Source organism: Setaria italica, chromosome VIII (genome assembly GCF_000263155.2).
Source record: "Setaria italica strain Yugu1 chromosome VIII, Setaria_italica_v2.0, whole genome shotgun sequence".
Classification (NCBI taxonomy): domain Eukaryota; kingdom Viridiplantae; phylum Streptophyta; class Magnoliopsida; order Poales; family Poaceae; genus Setaria; species Setaria italica.
Genome location: NC_028457.1, coordinates 6,274,786 through 6,292,001, shown reverse-complemented (window position 1 = coordinate 6,292,001; position 17,216 = coordinate 6,274,786). Strand labels below are relative to the sequence as shown.

Genomic DNA, 17,216 nt, shown 5'->3' with positions numbered 1-17,216 from the left:
TGTGAAGTTTACAATTTCAGGACAGCTATGTGCGACATGTATGTCTTTTAGCAAACTTAGCATAGGCTGCTTGAGTTATACTGTTGTTGCCCTCCTGTTTCTATTTGTCATGATTTATTTTGTACAGTTCTGAGTTAAAGTGAATCGAAGAATGCCACTAATTCCTGATCTATGTTACGGTAGATTGTGCGGAAATGGTAATGTTTTTGACAAACATAAAAATTATTGTCACAGGCAAAATGCACCTTGTTCATCCACAGGGAAATGGTGATAAAAAAAGACTTCTTTAGCCTTTCACCTTTTTATCGCCGTATTATCTTATCGCTGACTCGATCTTGTGCGTGGTCTTTTGTCGGCATGAATTATTGGTTGGCTGTGTGCTTACAGTGGGCAAGAGGTCGCTGTTGATTTTCACAGCTCAACCAATACTGTCCTTGGGTCTGGCGTGTGCACGTGCTTATCCTTGGCTGTGTGTGCTCCGATCCATGGTCCATGCCCTGTGCAACCTGGCCGCCAGACCGCCTCCACTTCCTCCAAGCGCCGGCCGGCGGACTTCCGCCGGATTTGGATCCTTCAACTTCTGGCATAGGTAAAGGTAATGGAGCCCCAATCTCAAGATCAACTCCATGTGTACATGATTCTGCGACTGCCATGAGCAATTTTTTTCGTGAAGCAATCTTTGTGAGGAATAATTGTGAGAGCACTCACCAAACTTGGAGCTTCTGATGGCGGATCCAGAGGACAGTGAGACGCAAGAGTTCACAGTGATGAATGAACAAGACTTAGAAGAGTACAAGATAAAGCAGCTGGGCGACCGGAACGACCTCCGCGGCACGCTGAGGATCTTCGGTCTCGAGAACGTTGGAAGCAAGGAGGAAGCTCTGGAAGCCAATCTAGCTGCCAAGGAGCGGCTCACGGTCCTAGAACTGTGCTGGGAGCGTGATAGCCGCAGGCCAAACGCCGAAGCAGAGGCGCAGGTCATCGAGGGCCTCTGTCCTCCGGTTCAGCTTCAACACCTGGAGATCTGGGACTTCCATGGCTCCAGTTACCCAAGTTGGATCGTGGGGGCGCAGAGCGGCGGCCCGACGGAGCTCAGGAGGCTTTTCTTCTGGCGATGCAGCCAGCTTGGACCCGCTCCGAAGCTTGAGAATTTCCTTCATCTCCAGCTCCTCTGGCTTGACGACTGCAGCTGGGACGCCTTGCCGGATAACATGGAACGCCTCTCCTCGCTCAAGAAGCTGTTCATCATTGCCTGCTTGAACATTCGGTGGCTTCCGGCGCTGCCCCCGTCTCTCGAGGAGTTGAATGTCGTGTCCTGCGACGCGGCGTTCACCAGGTCTTGCCAGACAACCGGGCATCCGAACTGGCAAAAGATTGAGCACATTCCTAAGAAAATGATTTCATGCTAGCAGTCAAGACGCTCTCAGGATGACACAAAGGTACAGCTCTAGCTCTAGCTGGTGTGTTGTGCTCACCCTACGTATACGTACACAGAGGATGCAGCACATGAGCACTGAACTTATTTGTTTCATATGGTCTGTAATATAGTGGAATCATGAATGTCTTTGCGCTAGCTCTTCTTCTGGAAATGCGTGCTCATGGGTGCCCAATGGGATGCACGGGCTGGCGTAGTGGTGCGCGCGCAGGGTTTCTCATTCTTGTAACAAGGAAGTCTTCGTATGAACTACCTTTCTATCGAAACAGTTGTTACTGTCGATTTTTTACCACGATATTACCATTCATCTTATTAAAAAATTTATGTATGTATAATTTTTTTATTTAATTTCTCATTAAAAATATTTTAAACATGACTTACATTTTCATTTGTTTACAATAAATTTTTTAAGAAAACAAATGGTCAAACGTTCGCAAGAAAAGTTAATGATGACAAATGTTTTGAATCGGAGGGAGTAGTTGACAAAAACATTTTACAAAGGAAGACAACAACAAAAAACTCGATGCTACCTCTAAATGGACGTTGAAGCCACAATAATTTTGTTTATTACAAAGCCATTGTAATATCCGACTGTCACATAAGACTTGTTATGTTTGAAAACTATTCGCTGCATCATTTTGTTATAATTTCTATCTTGTATGAAAAAAGGAAGACCATATATAAATCCCCAACAACGTGTGGGAATCATCTGTTTTTTTTATTACAAACCTGGGAGATGGCTCATCAATCAATAACGTTCATATGAATGTATGTAATGGTATTTAATACCTGGAGGAAGAAGCTTCATTTCTGGGCACTTTGAAAACACAATCTGTACAAGGCTTTCCAGTGCACCTTCTTCTATTTCGACTTCGTAGAGCTGCGGAGCGTCCAATATCTTCAATATTCGGAGTCTAGGAAATGATTGTTTGGGGAAGCACATTTTCTTCCCATCATAAGCCAACAAAAGTCCAAGAGAACATAAACCACGTAACTCTACGAGGCTAGAAAATGAGTCTTCGTCAAGTCTGGAGTATCTCAGATTCAACACGGTGAGGTTCTTAAGGTGCGACCAGGATGAGAAAACCTGAGCCACCTCTGCCTTGTCTAGCGGCCCTGTCAGTTCAAGTTTGTACAGAGTCTTGGGTAAACAGGCGAGTCCTCCCATTGGTAACACTTCATGTTCTATTGATGCAGCAACTGAGAGATGTGCAAGATGGCTCATATTCATGATAGCACTGCTCAAGTTTAAAGAGTGCTCACTTTTCACATCGCTAACTGCAAATGTTCTTAACTCCGTCAAAGCTGCGATGTCATGGAGAGTCTCTAAGCTTGCTTTAACATTTTGCAGAGCATGCAGCCTGTTCAGGCGCCTAATGCTCCTAGGCACCTTGATTCCGTTGACTTGTCGGAGAGCTTTTATATTGTGCGTTAGTCTTCGTACATCTTCAAGTGAAGATAGTTGAGCAGTACCACATGCATCCAGTACTTCTAGATTTTGTAATCTTCCTGCTGCATCAGGTAGAATCTCAATTCTAGTATATCTAAGACCCAAAAATCGCAAATTGAAAAGGCCGAAGACCTCATTAGGCAACATCTTGATGTGAGTACCTTGCAGATCCAGTGTTGATAGTAACCTTGAAGATGCAAGGATACGTTTGAGCAAATAAACATTAACGTCACTGGTAAATGCAAGGATTGCACGGAGATGTGTAGTACATGACTGACTTAGAGGTTCATTATTTTTGCTCAGTATTGATATTCGACGGGTGCCATCAACAGAAAATGTCCCAGAGCTCCCATAAACTTTGCCAAAGCATTCGTTCTCTGCCTTGTCAAGGGCAACACTGCGGATGACATCATGCATTCGGCAACATTTCACTTGTTCAAACACATTCTTCCTCGTGACTTGTAGTAGGCTTCGGTTTACAAGCTCACTTAAGTACCCCTCTGCCACTTGTTCTAGTGTTTTGTTCTCTTTTCCAGTGATGAATCCAGCAGTAATCCAGTGCCGTATTAACCTCTTCCTCTTCAGCTCATAATCCTCTGGAAATATTGCACAATATAAGAAGCAGTTCTTCAACTCATATGGAAGATCCTCGAAGCTGACTTTCAAAATGGTATCGACACCAGGGATCGCACTTTTACACGACTGCAGCTCTAATTCCTCATAAACATTTTCCCAAGCAGAGTAAGTTGGGGATTTGCAAGATAATAGGCGCCCCATGCATGCAATAGCAATAGGCAATCCTTCACACTTTTGTAAGAACTTTGCAGCTAAATCCCGTAACTCCAGAGGGCAAGTTTTTTCACCATTATTCCAAAAGGCTAGCTTGCAAAATAACTTATAAGAGCTTTTGTCTGGTAGTGGTTCCAGCTGAATTGAACATTCATTAGTTGCCAATGATGCTACTTCATATACTCTTGATGTGAGAACAAATCTGTCGGTACAATTAGCGGGGAATACAGGCATGACATTACTAATCCACACATCTTGTTCCCAAACATCATCCAAAACCAAGATATACTTTTTACCTTCAAGATGGTTACGGATGACCTCAACGACTGTTCTCATTTCCATATTGCTACCGTCAACTGTTGAGATGCCGAACTCTCTAGCAATATTTATCAACAAGTCCTCAACTTGGTAACTCTTTGACACAGTTACCCATGCAGCTAGAAGCCACCGCTGGAGCTCTTCTGCATAATATTCAATGCCCACTACATCCTCTTCTCTCGCAAAACATGAAATTTGATTGTTGGGTTTAGCACGATGGTCACCAGTTCTATCTTGTCTCTGCATTTCTGGAATGACATAACGGTCCCTCCTTTTTGTAGCCTCTTCGAGCTCGGTATTGATATATCGGAGCTCGACGGCTAGATAGTGCCAACTTTTGACATTCTTGATCCTCTTAATCATCTTGGCTACAAAACCTCCATGCTTGTCATCCTCAAGTTTGTATGAGAACTCATCGACAACATCCTCGATACGAAAAGCTAATTCACGAACCTTCTTTACAAATATGCCAGTGGTCTCATTGGTATCTTTGAATTTCTCTGATTCACGCAAGTATGCCTTCATGCTCTCCAGCTCACCCTTGGCTTTGTGGATCTCACCGAAAAGACCCTTTAGGGCAGAAGCTTCCTTGCAAAGCAGGGATGCACCATAAGTTGCTGCCTCTTTTGCCAAGGCCACACCGAGCTTGCTGATCAGAACTCCTACAACAGCCTCCGCCATGATGGCTGTGTGCACTTGCTTCAGTACTTGGAATAACGAGTGTACGCTTCCAAACCTAAAATTTCAGACATCAGTTCAATTCTCAGAGCTAGCTTTCTGGTAAAAAATCTGAACTTCTAAAGCAATCAACCTTTAATTTTACTTATGAGATTAGGCGGAGGGTTACCAGGATACGAGATGAAAACAAGTATGCCTTGCAGATTGGTTCTTGTTCAAGCCTCGTTCAGCACCACAGGATTGGTCCCAGACCTGATTTTGATCCTAGTCAGGATCGAATGGATCCTGGTTCGTCACTAAAACCTGGTGTTAATCATTCCTCCCCAGGATCAAAACCAGATGGAACTCAAAAGCAGTGTTCAGCTGGAGGAAAGAAAACAGGGGATAAACACAGAGCTGTGTACTGTATAAACAGGGGATAAGCACAGGGGATAAGCACTAAGTTCATGGCTGTAAGCAATTCAGGAAACAATGACTATAATGTATGTTTAATCAACATCCAGAACATCAGGTTGACTGTATGAACATCCAAAAAACATAGCAGAACAATGACTCTACATAGCAGAATATCAAGTTGCCGAGTTTTCTGAAGCCATCTAAACAAAAGAAGACAAGTCGATTCTCAAGTTCTGCTCCCATGTTCTTCTCTATGGTCCTTGTGCGTCAGCATCTTGGTAAACTAACACCTCAGCATCTGAAACCGTAAGAGAATAAGTAAAACATTGAGTTACAGTTACACTTTTGTGAATAACAAAAGAGAGCAAACAATACGTTACAAGATCATAAGGGTAAAAAGAAATCCTTTGATCAACAAACAAACTGTACAAATGCATACTATCTTGGATGTAATGATGAAGAAAGTATGGCAGAAGTAACAGAAACAATAATAGTACTATAAATGTCGAAATGTACTATAACTATTGGTACTGCTGTTACTAAGGACATGTACTATAATAGTACTATAAATGTCGAAATGTAAACAAACTGAAGAAAAAAAATATGAGAAGAACTAATAATATAAATATATAATGAAAGCTATCAAGCAAAGAGAGTCAATACCTGCTAGGCCATCTCATTCCTGAACCAAATCAAAGTAGATTCTCGATCTTCTTCACTAGCACAAATGAAAATCTCTCTGTTTTCTTTGCTCTTGGTCAAGACTGCATAAGCTTTGGTCTTTTTCCTATTTGGTCACTTCTATTGTGTTGATGACTGATATGCACCTTTTGATGGAGAATTCATCACCTTTAGCAACCTCCTCATCTCTTGCCTCCTTTTCTCTTGACTTCTTATCTCTTGGCTCCTTTTCTTTTGACTCATTTTCTCTTGAATTTTAGTAAGATAAATTTTTTACTTCAATTCAAAGCAGCCTTAAACCAATTGTTTTTCTCAAGTTTCCAATTGCGCCACTCATGAGTATGGTAAACAGCAGGAAAAGAGTGCACCAAAGCACTGCAGTGGCATCTGTATGCAAGTATTACTCAAAATTCAAAAGATCCAAAGTAAACTGACAGCACAGTGCCTAATTCATATTACCATATGACAAGTCTCAAAAATTACAAGGGATAGTTCCAAGTGGTTCCATCCCACTAGTAGAGAACTCGCCTTTAGTCCCGGTTGGTAGGATGCATATCTCCTAAAAATCCATCCGAGATAAACCAATCGAGACAAAAGGGGATGCCTTTAGTCCCAGGTCCTTCAACCGGAAGTAAAGTCACCCTTTAATCCTGGTTGGTCCTGCCACGCCAGGCGCGGGATAGGCCCTTTACTCCCGGTTGGTAAAAGCAACTGGGAGTAAAGGGTTCCCCTTTAGTCCCAGTTGGATTTCCTAACCGGGACTAAAGTCCTACTTAAATTTTCATGCATGGCGCCCTCATGGCGCCTGAAATTTTCATGCATCACGTACGTACCCGACCCTTTTGTTAACCTTTAGTAGTTGAGACTTTTTTTTATAATGAAATCAACTAGTATTTAAACGAATGAAATTAGTAATTATACAATTACTATATATATACACAATATATACAATTCAACTAGTATAATGAAATCAACTATATATACAAATCGATCTTAGCGCGTATTATATATACAAATAAAACTATATATCTACAATCTTCCCGTCGAGGTGTTGCTCGGAGCGTCTAAATTTCGTCCATCATAATAAAATTCTCCTTGTGGATTTACCACCTCATCCATTAGGAATCCAATGAGACCTTCACATATTGCCGCTATTCTTTCTTTCTTCAAGAGTCCTTGTTGAATATTTAACATCTATAATTTGGAAATATGTGAATGTTACACGAACAATTAAATATAAGGAGCTAGAAAATAATTAACTAGCAATAGTTTTATTTTACGTACTTTAAAGTTGTGCAACGTCATCTTTAGTCCCTTGGGTCCCATAAAACTGTGCATGTGCTCACAGATGTAGTAGCCACATAGATTATTCCCGGGTTCCTGTCTTAAGCACTTCAGTACGGAAAAAAATAAGTTATGAAATATTCATGTTATACAATGTACTAAATGTGCAGACTTCATATGTACCGGGAAGTCTGTGTTCCATGTAAGTTTTTCTTTGAATGGACCTTTGTGTGTCCTTATGAATTGTTTCCATGCGCTGCGAATTAGAATAATGAATGATATAGTGTAACAGGGATAAAATTTAGGAAACAAACTTTTGCATAGAGATAAAGGTCCAGAATTATTACAAGCCTAGCATGTCTTGCATGTCTCGGTACTCCACCGGATCTTTCCTCAACGAATCAAAGACAGTGACATGGCTTCTTTCAGGCTCAATTATAATGAGGATCTAGTGGAAGCTGCGTACGTAAAATGTTCATACATATTAGAGCTAACTAACATTAATCAGGTAAGAAAAAAGAAAATGAAAGTAGATGGTATACAAACACTTACTTGAAGTTGTATGGAAGTAGTATGAAATCCTTGAATTTTTGTTTGTCTAGGAAATTGTATACTTCCACCAAGGTTTTTTCCGGCGATAATTGTATCTATTTTTGGTTAACTACGGATGGATCCATGAAGCTAATATATAGGTACGCCTCTCGTCGGCACGTCTGAATTAGCATCCTACATAAAATGGAAGACGAAGTTAGTATGGTGACGCACGCAAAAAAAATAATGATATGAGCCAAAATTTACATGTAGATAAACGGACACTTACAGAACCCAGGAGCTGATCAGAGAGACGTCTAGGGCATCATGATGGTACACTTCGTATATATCCTTGAATTCTAGCCACAGACCTTTCTTGCCTTCGCCGTAAAAATCTATCGGTTTTACCTTAAAGTCGAACATATCCCTCGAGTCGGCGGACACCTTCATGTACCATTGATGGAATTTGTACATAAATTTGATAACTTCCGTACCAACTCAGGCCTGACTAGAGATTTGCCTAGCTCAAAAGTCCATCACGGTTGAACTGGCGGTGCAGCTGGCGGCTCAACTTGCCCTAAACATTCATGAAGTCCTATACCTATTTATTCCATGAATTTCAATACTTGTGCTTGTTGATCCAAGGGCATTGCTGCTATCTTTTGAGCGTCTTTTTTTGGTAGATGCTCGAGGTCGGGGACAGCACCACTAGAAGATGACTTTCCTTTCCTTTATTCTTCTCATTAGCCTTTACTAAAGCCCGTTCATAGTTTGATAGTAGTGGTATCCTTTTCTTGGCTCCTTCTTCCATCTTGATAAAAAATTTAAATCTCTTCGATTTACTAGCGGTGGCTCCATCTCCCTTGCTTTTTTTCTTCAGCTTGTTTCTTGACTCATTGCCTCCCAGCGTTCCTTATGAGTCACTTCAGGCTTCTTTGTTTTCTTCTTTCTCTGTCTTTGCTTGGGAGGCGGTGCTCGTGACTTCTTTAGTGGTGCTACAGGTTCCTTCATCGGGGCTGCTCTTAGTCCCGGTGACGGTGATCGGGGAGGGGTGTTCTTATTATCGTCGTCACTCCCACCACCAAGATGTGGTGGAGATGGAGACCTTGATCGAGCAGGAAGCGACGGTCCTGGAGCAGGTTGTGCAGGTGTCACACCCGATTTTAAGGACAAAATCGAGTGCATTAAATACATGTGCGCCAGGATCAAGTTACACACATGTACGACAATAGTGAATAACAAAGACAGTGCTAAATCGAATAAAGAGAGTATTAACCATTATTACATGACCGATAGTCTCAATAAAACATAAGCCTAATTTATTACGCAGCGGAACTTCAAAGACGACGACGACTCCACAGGCAGCTGACTGAAGAAACGTACGCCTAGAACTCCTCAAAGTCGTGTAGATACTCCTCTTCCCAATTAGCTTGGTCTGAACAGCGGTTTTGCAAGGGTGAGTACACTTATGGTTGGTACTCAACAAGTCGTGGGGAATAGTGTAGTGTAAGGCAATCAAGGTATGGCTAAGGCATAAATAGCATTCGCTTTTAATTAAGTTGGTCAAGTTTTATTAGCAACTAACTAAGTATAAGTTCATACCACCCGAAATTAAACATGATCATAAATAAAGTAAACAACATATGCATGAAATGATAACAAGTTAAATCCATCTTCCGATAATATTATCATGTGAGGGTCCAGGCCGCTCTTAACCGTGAGCACGGCTGATCGATCAGTTTTACACTCTGCAGAGGTGGCACATCTTTACCCACAAGTCACGTAAAAGTTCAAAAGAACTTTGGACCCAACCATGCGGTGTTTGCAAGGCACCATACCACACTTCCGAGGTGTGATTGCATAGGGACGCTACGAGGCCTTTACAAAGATTCATTAGTCAGTGGTAACCCGCTAAGGTTTCGGTGTCTGGCGTGCACAACCCATCCCAGGCAAAAATGCAATGACTCAGTCCCCCCTCTTGCCTCATCACGAGTAAGGTCACCCCAGACTAAGGTTTCTAATTAATCAGCCAAGACCAGAGCCATTTAGTCTTGTGGTAGCACTGTTTTCCTGGGTGGTCGCTCCATGTTCCGATTAATAAAACATGATCTTGTATTAATGAAAGGTATAACAGTAGTAAAGCCAGATTAAACATTGTGTGTAGTTAAACCACCATGTACCAAGTAAGCACTAAGCATGAGCTACCCAACATAAAGTAAACCGGTTGGTCAAGGCAAAGGTAAATCAATCTAGGCGAACCTTAATTGGGACCCATCAATTTAATCTTAACATGTGCATAGCATAAATGTTGAGTACGAGAAAGTAAAGGTGTATAGGACGAAAAGTAGTGATCAAGGACACGACTTGCCTTCTTGGCCTTGCTCCTGCTGTTCGTACTCCTCGAAGGCTTGGTGTTCAACTCCCTCGAACTGCGGGACGTCTACACGCGTCACACGAGCACATACAAGCAAACATGGGCAAAAGTAAGAAAACAGTACACCAATCATAGTTAAACAGAGAAAACAAGCTTGAAAAGTTGATCTACGCTTAAAAACGAATACGAGGATATAAAGAACGCGAAAAACGGAGTTAAGATGCAAAAGATATGACTACAATAAGATCCAGGGACTTTTCTGTGAGAACAACAAAACTTTTCGGACCAAACCGCGAAAACCGAGGGCTTATACATAATTATGCGTATAAACCGAAGGTCTAACGTGCAAAACACTCAAATCCGGATGGCGGATTGGTTTCTGGAAAGTTCAAGGGTTAAACCGAAAAGTGCGAGGGCAGATCTGTAAATATTTTTCAACGCGATCTGGACCGCGGGTTGATTTGCGAAAAAGGCGGAGCTTAAGAGCAAAAGCGGCGCGGCGCGGCTTGGTTGACCGTTACGCGGCCGGATTGACTCATGATCGACCGTCGGATCGAGATCGGACGGCCACGGTCAGCGATGACTCGCGACGGCGGCGGGAACAGAGCAGCCGGCGGCGGCGAGCGGTGGCGAGGTCACCGGAGTTGGCCGAAAAGGCGCTCTGGGGCTCGGTTTCGCGCGCGGAAAGCACCAGAAGAGAGCAGGGAACACGGCGAACCCATTTAGGGCCTTGGTGGGAGCCACGGCACGGCGGCGCTCACCTTTTGGCGGTGGCGTGCGGCGGAGAGTGGCGGCGGCGCAAGAGCTCGCGGCAGCTAGGGTTTGGAGGGTGCTGGCGCGGGTGCTCTTGGCCGGGGGAGGCGGCAGCTTAAATAGGGCGAGTGGCCTGGAGATAGAGGCGGCCCCGGTTCAAATCGGTTGGGGACGGCGGCGCCCACCCGGAGATCTCGCGCGGTGGTTGTGGGCGGAGGAGAGTCCGGCCGGAGGTGGGAGACGATGGCGGGCCCCACCTATCGGCGGTAGCGGGCGATAGGCGGGCCGGCGCAGCGTCGTGGGCCATTGCGCGTTCGCGGGCCGATGGGAGGAGGTGAAGCGGCGGGCCGCGGAGGTGGGAGCGACGGGCCGGCGAAAGGAAAGGTGGAGCGGGCCGAGCGGCTGGTGCTGGGCTGCCGGCAGAGCTGCTGCTGCTGGGCCGAAAGAAGAAAGGGGAAGGGAAGGAAAGGAAGATGCGGCCCAGGAGGAGAAGAAGAAAAAGAAAAAGGAAAAGGAAAAGGAAATGGTTTTGGAAATTAAATTTAAATTTGGAAATTCAAAATTTGATTCAAACTCAAGCAATCAAAATAAATGCACCAGCATGAATGCACAATTAACTCCTATGATGAATTTAATTAAATTCATGAAAATGAAATTAAATGCCTAGAATTTAAATGACACCCTAATTTGAGCAAATTTTAATGAATGTGAATTGTTTAAAATTTTGGGTGTTACAAATCCTACCCCCCTTAAGAAGAATCTCGTCCTCGAGATTCGGAAGATCCTGCAAAGAGATGGGGAAATTCCTTCTGTAACTCGTCCTCTCTTTCCCAAGTTGCCTCGTCCTCTGTATGGTGACTCCACTGAACCTTGCACATTCTGACCGTCCGATTTCTTGTAACCCTTTCCAAGGTATCCAAAACCTTAATGGGTTATTCCGTATAAGTGAGGTCATCCTGAACATTCAATTCCTCCATAGGCAACTGTTCCTCGGGAACTCTGAGGCACTTCTTAAGTTTTGAGATATGGAACACGTCGTGTACATCTGACAGCTGATTAGGCAACTCCAATCGATAGGCTACCTGTCCCACTCTCTCAAGAATCTTGAACGGACCGATGAACCGAGGTGACAATTTCCCTTTGACCTTGAATCTGCGCATACCCCTGATGGGCGATACCTTGAGATACACATAATCACCTACCTCAAAGGTCAATTCCCTTCTCCTGGTGTCAGCGTAACTCTTCTATCGGGATTGTGCAGTCCTCAAGTTTTCTCGGATGATCTGGACTTGTCTTTGTGCCTCTTGTATAATTTCTGGCCCGAATAACTGACTCTCTCTCCTGTTTTACTCCAATAAAGGGGTGTTCGGCACTTTCTACCATACAAAGCTTCAAACGGCGACATTTTGAGACTGGCTTGATAACTGTTATTATAGGAGAACTCTGCATACGGTAAACTCTTGTCCCAACTACCTCCATGCTTCAGTGCACATGCTCTTAACATATCCTCCAATATTTGATTTGTTCTCTCGGTCTGTCCATCCGTCTGAGGGTGATAAGCGGAACTGAAATTCAATCTTGTACCTAGAGATTCATGCAACTTCTGCTAGAAACGTGACGTGAACTAAGTACCTCGGTCAGACACGATCTTCTTGGGCACACCATGCAAACACACTATTCTTGACATATACAACTCTGCTAACCTTGCCCCAGAGTGTGTAGTCTTTACTGGAATGAAGTGTGCTACCTTTGTCAATCTGTCAACAATAACCCAAATTGAGTCATAACCAGCTTGAGTGCGGGGCAATCCAACTATAAAGTCCATGCCAATTTCTTCCCACTTCCATTCAGGCACTTTTAACGGTTGAAGCAATCCAGCTGGCCTCTGGTGTTCAGCTTTAACCCTTTGACATATGTCGCAAACAGCTACATGTGCAGCTACATCTTTCTTCATTCCGGGCCACCAATACCTCTGCTTGAGATCCTGATACATCTTGGTGCTTCCGGGGTGGATGGAATAGGCTGAATCGTGAGCTTCTTTCAAGATCATCTCACGGAGATTTCCCACATCGGGTACCCAAATCCTTCCTTTGACCCATAAGGTTCCCTGAGAGTCTTCCGTAAAGTCTGTGGCTCTTCCTTCCTTTACCATCTCCTTGATTTCCTTGACCTTGGCATCCTCAAGCTGTCCTGCCCGTATCTCTTGCTCTAGAGTTGACTCCACTTCCATCGTTGCTCCCTCAGTATGCGCAACGACGCTCAAGTTGAGCCTCTCAAATTCTTTCATCAACTCGTCAGGTAGCTGGAATGCTAAGGCTAAGTTAGCATGACCCTTCCGACTCAAAGCGTCTGCAACCAGATTAGCCTTACCAGGATGATAGTGAATCTCCAGATCATAGTCATTGATAAGCTCTAACCATCGTCGCTGTCTCAGATTAAGGTCCTTCTGAGTGAAGATATACTTGAGGCTCTTGTGATCAGTATAGATCTGACACTTAGTCCCCAGAATGTAGTGCCTCCAAATCTTCAAGGCATGTACCACTGCGGCTAACTCCAAATCATGAGTCGGGTAATTCTGCTCATGTTTCCTCAATTGCCTGGAAGCATAGGCGATTACATGACCTTCCTGCATCAGAACACAGCCTAAACCCTGTCGAGATGCATCACAATAGATGTCGAACCCTTTATACAGATCTGGCATTACCAACACTGGAGCGGTGGTCAACCTCTTCTTCAGTTCCTAAAAACTGGTCTGACATGCCTCTGTCCATTTGAATTCCCTTCCTTTTTCTAGTAGCGTAGTGAGGGGCTTCACTATCTTGGAGAATCCTTCAATGAACCTGCGGTAATAGCCTGCAAGTCCGAGAAAACTCCTAATCTCAGTTACTGTCTGCGGCGGGTTCCACTTCAAGACATCCCTAACCTTGCCTAGATCCACTGCAATTCCACCATCGGAGATGATATGACCAAGGAAAGAGACCTCCTTCAACCAGAACTCACACTTGCTAAATTTCGCATACAACTGGTGCTCCCTCAACTTCTGAAGCACTAACCTCAAATGTTCCTTATGTTCTTCCTCACTCTTGGAGTAAATCATGATATCATCAATGAACACCACGACAAACTTATCCAGGTACTCCATAAATACCTTATTCATCAGATACATGAAGTAAGCTGGAGCATTTGTCAGCCCGAATGACATTACCGTGTACTCAAAGAGACCATATCTGGAAGTAAAAGCGGTCTTGGGTATGTCGGACGGCCTGATCTTCAACTGATGATAACCCGATCGCAAGTCGATCTTGGAGAACACCTTGGCTCCTCTTATTTGATCAAACAGATCCTCAATGTGAGGCAATGGGTACTTGTTCTTGATGGTTACCTCGTTCAGTGCTCTATAATCCACACACATCCTCTGAGTACCGTCCTTCTTTGGCACAAAGATAACCGGTGCTCCCCATGGTGATGAACTAGGCCGAATAAACTGTTTTGCTGATAATTCCTCTAATTGTTGTTTCAATTCTTTTAATTGCTCAACAGACATTCTATAAGGACGTTTGGAGATAGGTGCAGTACCAGGTAAAAGATCAATAGCAAATTCAATTTCGCAGTCAGGTGGCATACCTGGTAAATCGTCGGGGAACACATCCGGGTAGTCACACACCAGTTTGATATCTTGCAAAGATCTTCCAGCCAACTGATTAACTGCACAATCTGCTGTTGAGGGTAGAGTAGCTACAAACTCCACTTTCTCTCCATCAGGACCTGTTAGCAAAACTGTCCTCTTGGCACACTGAATTGTTGCATCAAAAGCGGCTAACCATCTCATTCCCAGAATTACATCGATTCCACCGGACTCAAGTACGATAAGATCAGCCGAAAAATCTATCCCCATTATTCTCAGCTTAACTTGCGGACAGATGTATTGAGCCTTCATTGACCCACCAGGTGAACTCACTAGCATATGACGCCTCATGGTATGCATGGGTAAATTATGCTTTGCTACATAATGACTAGTGACAAAAGAATGCGATGCTCCAGAGTCAAATAAAACTGATGCGGGGGCAGAGTTGACAAAGAACATACCGAGCACTACATCTGGAGCCTCCCGAGCAGTCTCGGCTTCCACGTGATTCACCTTGCCACGAACAAAGCTTTGCTGCCCCTGATTGCCTTGTGGGGTCTAGTTCCCATTCCTCAGTTGCTGCATCTGATTCTGCCGAGGAGCACTGCTGTTCTGCACGGGGGTAGCTGGTCCACCTTTCTTAGGACAAGAGTTGGCATAGTGACCAACCTCGCCACACATGAAGCAAGTAGGACCCACTGGAGCATTGGGCCTTGCTGGAGTGCCAGTAGGGGTCATCTGGCGATTCTGCGAAAAGCTGGGGCGTGGAGTCTGCATAGTCTGCATCCCTGGACGCTGGAACTGGGGGCTGGGGCGCTGGAATGACTGCTGCCCAAAATTCCCACTCGGAACCCCTGCGCGGAGCGGTGTCCCTTGCTGTGGAGCAAAGCGAGGGCGTGTGTTGCTTCCTAATGACGACTGGGAGTTAAATTTCCTCTTCATCTCCCCAAGCTCATTCCTCTTGTGTTCCAGGCCAATTGCCTTGTCTAGCATCTTCTGGAAGCTAGGGAAGGTGTGCGCATCAGCTTGTATTGGAGTGGTCCAATCAAACCATCCAAGAACAGCTCCTGCTTCTGCTCATCATCAGCAACATCTTCAGGAGCATATCGGGACAACTGGACAAACTTGTCCCTGTACTCAGCCACTGTCATATTACCCTGCTTAAGAGCAAGGAACTCCTTCTTTTTAAGCTTCCTTAATCCGGAAGGAATATGGTGACTTCTGAAGTTAACCCTGAATTCCTCCCAGGTAATGCCATTAGCGTTGGCATGGGTGGTGGTGTAAGCATCCCACCAATCTGCAGCTGGCCCTTCCAGGCGTCCTGAAGCATACATGACCTTCTCCCTGTCAGTACACTGGGTGATATTCAGCATCTTCTCCACGGTTTTCAACCAGTCATCAGCATCTAACGGATCCGGAGAATGTGAAAACGTCGGGGGCTTATGGCTCATGAACTCCCTGTGCCTGTCCCTTGGCGGCGGCTGCTGCTGGTTGTTGTTGTTGTTCAGCTGAGCTTGTAAGGCTGCCACGGTGTTGGTCAGTCCGGCGAGAAGCTGAGTCTGGGCTGCTAGAAACTGCTCCATCCCTGCAGGTGCTTGCTGACTCTGTTGCGGAGCGGGGTTGGGATTGCTGCTGTTGTCCCTGTGGCGAGGCACTGTGGGACGGTCAACTCCTGATCCGGACCTGGTGTTTACCATCTGAGCATTAGAGACAATAGATTTAGATAGGTGTGTGAAAGAATAACTGAGAAAGATAAAGCGACAGGATATAAAAGTTAAACAGATTCTGTTAGCTCCGTTTAATTAGGTGTGGCTGTCATAAGAGGTGTCCATAATTACTGAAAAATTACCAAGTCGTAACTTATTAAATTTTTAAACCAACCCAACTGGAATCACCTCAATCGGACTTCTGGATCTCGAGTTACAAAATTAACAAGCTGACAGTGTCGGTCGACAGTTTCAGATTCTGATTGCTTTACTAATTCGCATACATCTCCCAGACAGATCCTCCAAAAATTCTGAAAAATTTACAAAAAATAGTCCACGAAATTCTGAAACTAACCCCACTGATTTCATGTCATTTGGACTCCTGTAGCTCGAGATATAAATAAAACAGTACTGGCGTGTCAATTAATGTCGAGAACAGAATTGAATGTCGCTTAGCTTGCATGATAGATAGATTTAGACAGATGGTAGATCATGATTAAGAAAGATTAGAAGCTGATTTAGAACAGAACTAAAACCCAACTAAGCACTTTTTATTATTAAGACCAGTATCGTGTGGCAATTGCCCCACATACCGCACTCATTACAAAGATCCAACTCAAACATGTAACACAAAACCAAGCATCTAAGCACACTTTAACTAACACACTCGAGCGACGTCTAACGATTACAAGAATTTAAGCTAAACACTCCTAATTCCTAGAGATCTTCTGCGGCGGCACTGGGCGAGTCGTAGCGGGGACGCTTAGGTGACAGCGACGAAGCGGGAAAATCAGCATACTCTTGCGGCGGCGGTGCCCCCGTCGCGGAAGCCATATATACATCTCTCTCCCACCGAACTTCATGAAGCTCCCGTTGAAGCTCATAGATGTGGTTGTTTGCTTCATTCAATGCGGTGAGAGCTGCCGACGTGTACTTGCGAAGAAAATCCGTGGCCAAGTCAACCCCATCATTAGTAGCGATGAAGGTTCTTGCTTCTCCACTAGCTTGGGATGGAAGGAACCGATGATATGTGTGTTGTAGCCGTGGCCGTTCCTTGTGGGAGAGGACCTCAAGTGCCCTCCTAGCTGCCTCGGCAATGCCGGACTCCATGGTCCTCCTTGTTGCCACATCATGGTGAACAGCCTTCACCTCCCATCCTCCTTCGTGCTCCTCACGAAGGACAACCTTCACCTCCC

At 44.5% G+C, this 17,216-nt stretch overlaps 2 protein-coding genes across 3 annotated transcripts; one reads left to right on the top strand and one right to left on the bottom strand.

The window, feature by feature from the left end:
• Positions 1-392: 392 nt before the first annotated feature.
• Positions 393-1,727, top strand: LOC101772240 (putative disease resistance protein RGA3). 2 transcript variants are annotated; one of them, XM_004978853.4, is made up of 2 exons: positions 393-595; positions 739-1,727. In XM_004978853.4, the coding sequence occupies exons 1-2, from the start codon at positions 493-495 to the stop codon at positions 1,407-1,409; spliced, it is 774 nt and encodes a 257-aa protein (XP_004978910.1). In that variant the 5' UTR covers positions 393-492; the 3' UTR covers positions 1,410-1,727. The 2 variants fall into 2 exon arrangements, with proteins under 2 accessions (XP_004978910.1, XP_022685180.1); XM_022829445.1 differs by having other exon boundaries at positions 407-595; positions 674-1,727.
• Positions 1,728-1,863: 136 nt separating this feature from the next.
• Positions 1,864-4,722, bottom strand: LOC105914900 (disease resistance protein RPM1). Its single transcript, XM_022829459.1, has 3 exons — positions 2,912-4,722; positions 2,613-2,881; positions 1,864-2,381 (listed from the first exon to the last, which is right to left on the bottom strand). The coding sequence occupies exons 1-3, from the start codon at positions 4,671-4,673 to the stop codon at positions 2,184-2,186; spliced, it is 2,229 nt and encodes a 742-aa protein (XP_022685194.1). The 5' UTR covers positions 4,674-4,722; the 3' UTR covers positions 1,864-2,183.
• Between the last annotated feature and the right edge of the window lie 12,494 nt (positions 4,723-17,216).

Coding starts and splice junctions, on each gene's coding strand:
- LOC101772240 (XM_004978853.4), top strand. CDS start 493: ATGCCCTGTGCAACCTGGCCGCCAGACCGCCTCCACTTCCTCCAAGCG. Junction 596..738: donor AACTTCTGGCATAGGTAAAG/GTAATGGAGCCC, acceptor TGGCGGATCCAG/AGGACAGTGAGACGCAAGAG.
- LOC105914900 (XM_022829459.1), bottom strand. CDS start 4,673: ATGGCGGAGGCTGTTGTAGGAGTTCTGATCAGCAAGCTCGGTGTGGCC. Junction 2,882..2,911: donor TCTAGAAGTACTGGATGCAT/GTGGTACTGCTC, acceptor CTTCACTTGAAG/ATGTACGAAGACTAACGCAC. Junction 2,382..2,612: donor CTGCATCAATAGAACATGAA/GTGTTACCAATG, acceptor TATGATGGGAAG/AAAATGTGCTTCCCCAAACA.